This window comes from Photinus pyralis, unplaced genomic scaffold (assembly GCF_008802855.1).
Source record: "Photinus pyralis isolate 1611_PpyrPB1 unplaced genomic scaffold, Ppyr1.3 Ppyr1.4_LG1, whole genome shotgun sequence".
In the NCBI taxonomy this organism is placed as follows: Eukaryota; Metazoa; Arthropoda; class Insecta; order Coleoptera; family Lampyridae; genus Photinus; species Photinus pyralis.
In genome coordinates this window covers 22779372-22786683 of record NW_022170249.1, presented here as the reverse complement: position 1 = coordinate 22786683, position 7312 = coordinate 22779372, and the positions used below count along the sequence as shown (strand labels likewise).

Below are 7312 nucleotides of genomic sequence, written 5' to 3'. Positions count from 1 at the left end.
ACTCCTTCTTGTTTTGTTGTTGTGCTTTATCTGATTGCAGATGATTAGCAGAGAGCGCCCTTCTGAGCTCAGACGGATTTGGCCAAAAATTTCAAAGGTAATATTTTCATTTCGTCGAAACTCCGTGAGTGTAACGTTTGTACGCATCTTGATCATCCATACGTCCGAATTGTATTAAATATATTTTTTGTGATAGTCATTTAAAGAATTTCCTTAATTATTTTTTGACTACGGGTTGATTCCTTTTTGAAAATTACTTGTGAATTTAAATTTTCATTTTTAGTAAAACTCGTATATTTTAATTTCCACGTTTGTAAACAATTAGCTTTATTTTATATTGAATTCAATTGCCATCGTTTTCAGGTTTGGTTACAGTTATTGTTATTATCAATCCATTCATTTTCTTTGCCCTTTTAGATTTATCAAGAACAGAACAAAGATCGCTGAGTCTACCTTGTTCCCTCTCAGTAAGTATTTTCGCACTTTTTAAAATTTTATATAAGACTCAGTGGGGCCTATCCAGTTAACTTATTTATTTTTGCTTTGTTAACTAACCGTAGAAGAGAACCCCTTAATCACCCAGACCCATCTTTGCTTTCCCTGACCCCTACTTTCTTTTAAAGGCTCTTGAAATCTCTTCGATACACTTAACAATTTAAAAGCTTTCCAAAGACGCTCCACTCTAACTTTACAAAGGTTGCGAGAGAAACGTGAAGAGAGCGTCAACAAAATGTAAAAGAAGTGCGAAGGCGGGGACGTAAAGGAAGAATGCATGCAGTTATTTATTAACAGATTTGTGTTTCCCAAGGTTAAACGAAAACGAGCATTAGAGTTGCAAAGTCGTGCAGATTATTTAATTATCGTAGACCTTTTACGATTGCCCTGAAATAATTCCAGGTAACAGGCATTACTGGCCTACCGAATTTGGAAATTTTGATCCGGCGATTTAGTTACGTATAATTAACCGTAGTTAATTTTGAGTTGCAGCAAACCTCGTCTGATTGGATTGCGTCTTGTGCCATTATGCGCGCCCCCTTAATTAATATAGATACAGATTGCTAGGACGTCAGGGGACCGCACATTTAAAAAGAGAAGTTTTAATTTTTTTATTTAACGCCCAAATACAAAAAATACTTTAGTTTTTTGCAACTTTTATACGCTAAAACGACGAAAAGTAACTTTTTTCTCTGCTACGATTCTTGTAAGATCTGCACTCCTTTGCAGAAAAAGAAATTAAAGAGGAAAGGCAAATTTGGGACGGTTAGGGAGGTACAAGGCGCCGCCCCGACCATTTGGAAGCTTCGTAATAATAATAGCTTCCTGGAAATAAACTCTTAGCGGAAAATAAACAACAATTTCCTATTCACTTTTACTTAAAATTCGCTTAATGCCTCCATATTAAATACACAAAGGGATGGGTAGACGAAGGCAAAGGCAAAGAGAGCAAATCCTTTTTTACTCCGCAATAAATAAATATTTTTTTCTCGTATAGTCGAAAATCGATACAGCGATAAGGGAAGTACCCACAAAAATAATGTACTATTTATGCAACCAGATGATCCTGAAGTATTTCCGAAAACAATATTTTTACGAAATAGGAATGGAAATGTAATATTGAAAAACATTTAGGAAAATAGAAAAATGTAAATCGCATTTTATTGGTACGCGTTATCCATCAACGTATAGTAATAATAGCTCAAGGATTATTTTATTGCCGCAGCCGAAGAATGTATGCTTTTATATCCCGCACGCACTTTACTGAAATAGATATCGATTAACAGAATTACACTACAGGTGTCGTAAAAACATCGGAGAAAATGTACTGTAATTAGTATTTATAATGTACACAACCTTCTCCGGGACAACATTATGTTATTACCTCGTAGAAATGAATAATGGGATTTACCCATTTCACGCAAGAGAGTGGGAAGTTCATAACCACTTAAACATACCCCACAGAAGACAAAAAATTGGCGAATCAAGAAATTATAACCCCTTACGTAGTCCACGTAAACCTGAATATCAAATTTATAGGATGTACCACGCAATTTGTAACAATTTGTTACAGGAGTTGAACGCCCTTGTTCGTAATATTTAAAATTAATTTCCTACTGCAATGGCAAATTCTTTCTAACAAAAATTAATTAACCGACGGATGGCTCCCAAACAAAGCCTTTACCTGGCCTTTTAATCAAAATGCTTTCTGAATGAGTCCACGCGTAGTTATTAAATATGGCCCTTTCGGACAATTTACCAAGAGCGATTCCTTTACGAATTCTTTGATTACATTCAATAAAAATTCCATGTAATTTTTTTAAGAGTTTCGCTCTTTCCTTTTAATGCAAATTAATAAATGTCAGAATTGGATCTCCTTTGGAGTGTGGAAATGATCGGGCAATGAACCTCGTATTTTTCACAACTGCATTCAAACAAGATTCCCCCCAGAGCTGGGCAGTATTCGATTTTGTAAATACTTTTTAGTATTCAAATCCTTTAAAGTATTCAAATACTTTGTAATTAAATAGTACATTATACCTATATCAAGGTAGAGAAGTACAGTATTATTGCCTGAGCACCAAGATTACATCTCGAGGCGCTTGCGCCGAGGGGTGTAAGGTGCGAAGGCAATAATAGACTTCTCTACCGTGGTATATATACTATTTTTTTCACTACTAGCACTTGAAGTCCTCTAAATTAACATATTATATTGATAAGAAAGTGAACGGTTGGACAGAATTGTTTGTTTCTTAATTTAACATGTCAATCAAGTACGTGGAAGTACAAGTCAAACAGGCCGTATTTTGTTCTGTCATTGAGATATTTTCAAAGAGTAATTTCGTTCGAATTTTTTCAAAATGTGATAATTTTAGGTATGTAATTTCTCTGGAAATGGCGGATGGTGGCAATTATTCGTTTTAGAGAACTTGTCTAAACGTTTATTGAGCGAAATTTCGGGTTGTGTTTTCTAAAAGTGACAGCGTGACAGTTCTCATTATTGACTACTAGTTAATAATGTCACATTATTAACCACTTTGAACAAATGCCGAGAAAGCCTACTTTACAAGTGGAAAAAAGGTTAATAATCATGTCATCAGACGCTAGTAGTGAAAAAAAATTCTTATCCGCTGGTTTAAAAAAGATGCTCTTTTTACTTTTAAGTCTACACACGGGGGTGCGGCGGAATTTTAGGGCGCCCTCATAGCTCAGAGCCCTTGAGGATGTGACCCCCTTTCCCCTTCAGTCTTACTGAAAACTGAGTAAAGTAAAAGATGAGAGAACATAGGTATTTTATGTGAAAATTTCAATCTGTAGGTACTGTATAACAATCAATGAATTCATAAATCACTTCATTACTTACTTATAAGGAAACGCATTGAAACTATTGCTCTCCTAATTGAATATGGTATAATTCACTTAGAATTAACATTACAAGATACATATTTTAATTATATAATAATAATAAGGATACAATCTTTCAGTACTTAAACAATAATTCCAAGTACCATTTGCAAAACAAAATTTGAACACACTGTATGCAAATTGAACATTTTGCTGAAGTACCCTTTAAAATGAAGCAAAAGCATAGAATCAACTTCGAACTCCCCTTCTTGCATCATCCTGTAGAATTATTCGGTCGATTAATAACAATCTTATTAGGTACCAACATATTTTCAACTTCAGTCCTAAAAATAATCAATAGGTTGACGACATTATCGCAAAGGGCATACTCACTTAAGACTCAGCGGTAAAATGGAAAAATCTAATTTATAGTCGTGCACCGCCGAAATACACAACGTTTTCAAACTCGGTTTGAAATCTAGAATGTACATGTCACTGTGATCCGTTAGTTTCTCTTCGACAGTATGCAACCGTGCATGCGTCCGTGGTGTCGGTTTTGGGCTGTAACATCGGACGTTGAGATTGTGACAGTCGAAATGCCGATCTCACCTTGTCCCGCCGAAAAGAAACACCCTGTCGCTGACGACAATGCATGCTTGTCTTCGTCTGCTGCACGGGCCGTTACCTTGCGGTTTAATTAATGTCCATTCGGAAGTGATGGGATCGTATTCGAATAGATCATTGTAATGTTGCAGTTTCAGTGCGTTATAGCCGCCGAAGATATACATTTTGCCGTTATATACAACTGCAAATATGCGATTATTGCTGGGTAGCTAAAGATGTAGACATACAAGCTGAGTGGCTACGTCGGCCTATAGGTTGAGTGCCTGTGGTATGTGGCTTACACCAGGTATGTGTCTGAAGATCCAGGTACCACAATTCATTGCAGTACACCTCCTTTTCGCGCAAGTGCAAGCTGTGATGCAATTCTGTTCCTCGACCTCCAAATATGTACATTCGATCGTTTATGCAGGCTGCGGAGTGGAAGTCTCTCACTGCGGGTTCCAGACCTAAAAAGATAAATATTGTGCAAGGTTTACTAAATTTCGTAAATTTAGATTAAAAAATTGCTCACCTGTTGAGCAACCGCTTTTTTTTGGCCTTTATTTTTGAGTGGTTTCAGCCAAGGCTGCTCTACCAACCCAACCCACTACAGTTTGTATAATGCATCTTTGAACGGCAACAAAAGCCGATCGCTATGAGATGAAATCAATGCAGAAACAGAACACTGCGTCCTTGTCGGCGTCTTAGATCATACGCGATCCATTATACCAACTGTATATACATTTACAAATATCCATTCCTGAACCCAGATTTGAACCAGGGACCCTTAGTACCGCAATCAAGCTTCAACTCAACTGTGCCACACAGGCCGGCTTTGGAAATGAAATGTCTAATTTACACGTGGGAAATTTGATTGGTTTATTAAATTTTCACTTGATTTTAAATTTTTGCTGAACTACCTAGTAGATTTGAAGTTGAGAGCGACTGTATCAAGGTCACAAGAAAGCACACACATTTTTTTGATACGAAGACATCTGGTACTTCAATGTTCAATGATGAAAAAAACATCTTTTTGCCCAATAAAGGGAAAATTTGGGATTAGGCGTTTGTAACAAAACAGCTTTGGTAAAGATTAATGTTAAAGGCAATGGTATAATTAGATCTAAGTGGGTTGTAAGTTTTTTTACTCATCTCCTAGATTATGTATATACAATGATGAGAGAGAGATAATTTGATATTAATGACGCAACATTTTGCAAATTCGACAACTCAAAAACCCTCCATAGGACCACAGGGTGAACCCTAGGATCGGATCTCATAGAGGAGAAAAATATCAAAGATGTTGGAAATAGCTATAAAGTAGTCTCGGCGATAGTGAAGTGGGTACTCTACAATTTTGAACGTAAAATGCCAAAAATACTAGCTAATCTAACTAGAAAACTAACATCTATTTTTGATCAAACCCGGCTTGAAGGGCCAATATTTACTAAATCACATGAACCATACATGTTGCTAAATTTAAATTAAAAAAAACTCACCTGTCCCTGGATATCACAATTTTACACATTCTTTTACTACTCAAAATCTAACATATGGTTTTGACAAATAAAGCAATTACCTGTACTATGAACGTATTTCCAACACATCGTATGCAAATTGAGTATGTGAACCGATCGCGCAAATGTATCGGATTCCTCTTCAAATCCGCCAAAAATGTACATGTAATGTCTCCACACACACGCTGTATGCCCGTCACGTGCCGGTGGTATGGCCCCCGTCGTTTCTGGAGCCGTCCAGCAGTGATACCTCGTGTCCAAACAGAACAGCTCCCCACAAGATTCGTGATCATTGCGGCCACCCCAGATATAAATTTTATCCTGATACACGACCGCGGTATGCCCGTACCTTTTATAAGGAACAATGTCGTCATTTTCAAAGTAGGGCAAGTCGCTCACTGGATGTTTGGTCCACCGGAATGTTGTAGTATTTAAAATGTGCACGTCGATCGAGGTGTACTCGTTGGAACTTTCACCAGTGCAATAACCTCCAAACGTGTAGATTTTGTGATCGACTGTAACCGCCGCATGATTTACTCGTTTCGGGCCCCCTTCGATGTGTGCTATCCACTTCATGTTTTTTTCTCACTGGTTAAATTTCGAATGAGCTTTGCATTATGAAAGGTACCTGTGCTCTAGTTGTCATTCACTGCATCACTGGGAATATCTAAATCTTTTTTAAATGATCTTCCTGAAAGTTGTTTTAAGTGTTTCAAGGTTTAAAATGTAAGTTACAATAATTATTACGTTTTGTTGTTTTGGCAGAGAGTCAAGGTTGAATTTACATCCGGTCCAAGCTCTTAAAGCTGAGGATCTGCATTACACCATCTGTGTATCTAATCGCCCTGTATATTGTACAATGTGGTTCTCACACCACACCCTTTCACAAATCTGAGCTGCGTTCAGGCATCTTTATAGAGAAAATTAAAATACTATATAGATAAAAAAAATACCCCTGGGAAAATAAATTGCATTGTTTTTCAAATCTATTTACTACCGCTTTAAAATAGATTATTTATTTGCACAGGTGCACATTATTGCTGAAAAGATCAATACTGAGATTTCGTGCTTTGTACAAACAGCATCAGCAGCTGCCACTCATTAATTCAATCTTGAAATCATATTTTCCCCTGGAGACCTGTTACCTATTTCCGTTTCTCCGAAAAACAATGGAATTTCCTTGTAGGTATGCGTACCTGAGTAACAATTAACAGTTAAACTTATATATATATACATGGTACATAGGCATCTGTTAATTGTTAATTCATTTTTCTGTGAAGTTTTGCGAATGCATCGATAGTCCACAAAAAACCAAAGAAAAATAAATTATACAGCTCCCCATGACGTCAGATGAAACTACGTCAGTCCGCTACAAAATCTATTTTTTGGCTTTTCCATACATTTACCCAAACGAGGAATTACTTGGTTTTGCAGTAAATGCATCGTCATTCTTATAATTGTTATGACCAAAGGGCTGTTTGTTAGTAGTTGGTCGAATTTGCTCATCAGATTATAACTGCTCCACACTTTATTTCTTGAACCAATAATTTATTATTAATGGGACTACTGTAGGTATACATTTAGGAAATTAAACCAACATTTTGATCTCTCTTCTGGAGAGCATCTGTTCTCAAATGCATGCATTTGGTGCATTTGAGAACATTTAGTCATCGACGCAAGTACATTTCACGAAAAATAAGCTTTCGGACACAACTACTGCTCTTCACTGAAAGAATGAGAAGAACATGATAGTAATTATTTATCCCTTTAAGGTCAGCCGTCGGCGTCATCAAATCCAGAATAGCTGGCCATACACAGAGAGGTTGATTGCCGGTTTAGAATAGCGCAGTTCA

At 36.8% G+C, this 7312-nt stretch overlaps 1 protein-coding gene across 1 annotated transcript; it reads right to left on the bottom strand.

Moving 5' to 3' along the window:
• Positions 1–3386: 3386 nt before the first annotated feature.
• LOC116159588 (kelch domain-containing protein 3-like) lies at positions 3387–6362 on the bottom strand. Its single transcript, XM_031472599.1, has 6 exons — positions 6207–6362; positions 5522–6150; positions 4191–4409; positions 3949–4144; positions 3733–3900; positions 3387–3683 (listed from the first exon to the last, which is right to left on the bottom strand). Exons 2-6 carry the CDS (start codon positions 6033–6035, stop codon positions 3614–3616), a joined length of 1167 nt encoding a protein of 388 aa, XP_031328459.1. The 5' UTR covers positions 6036–6150; positions 6207–6362; the 3' UTR covers positions 3387–3613.
• Positions 6363–7312: the final 950 nt, after the last annotated feature.

What these genes read in the sequence shown, in the direction of transcription:
- LOC116159588 (XM_031472599.1), bottom strand. Translation starts at nt 6,035, where the DNA reads ATGAAGTGGATAGCACACATCGAAGGGGGCCCGAAACGAGTAAATCAT. An exon ending in CCGACGTAGCCACTCAGCTT is followed by an intron (nt 4,145 to 4,190) that starts GTATGTCTACAT and finishes GCATATTTGCAG; the next exon opens with TTGTATATAACGGCAAAATG. An exon ending in TTTCTTTTCGGCGGGACAAG is followed by an intron (nt 3,901 to 3,948) that starts GTGAGATCGGCA and finishes CCGATGTTACAG; the next exon opens with CCCAAAACCGACACCACGGA.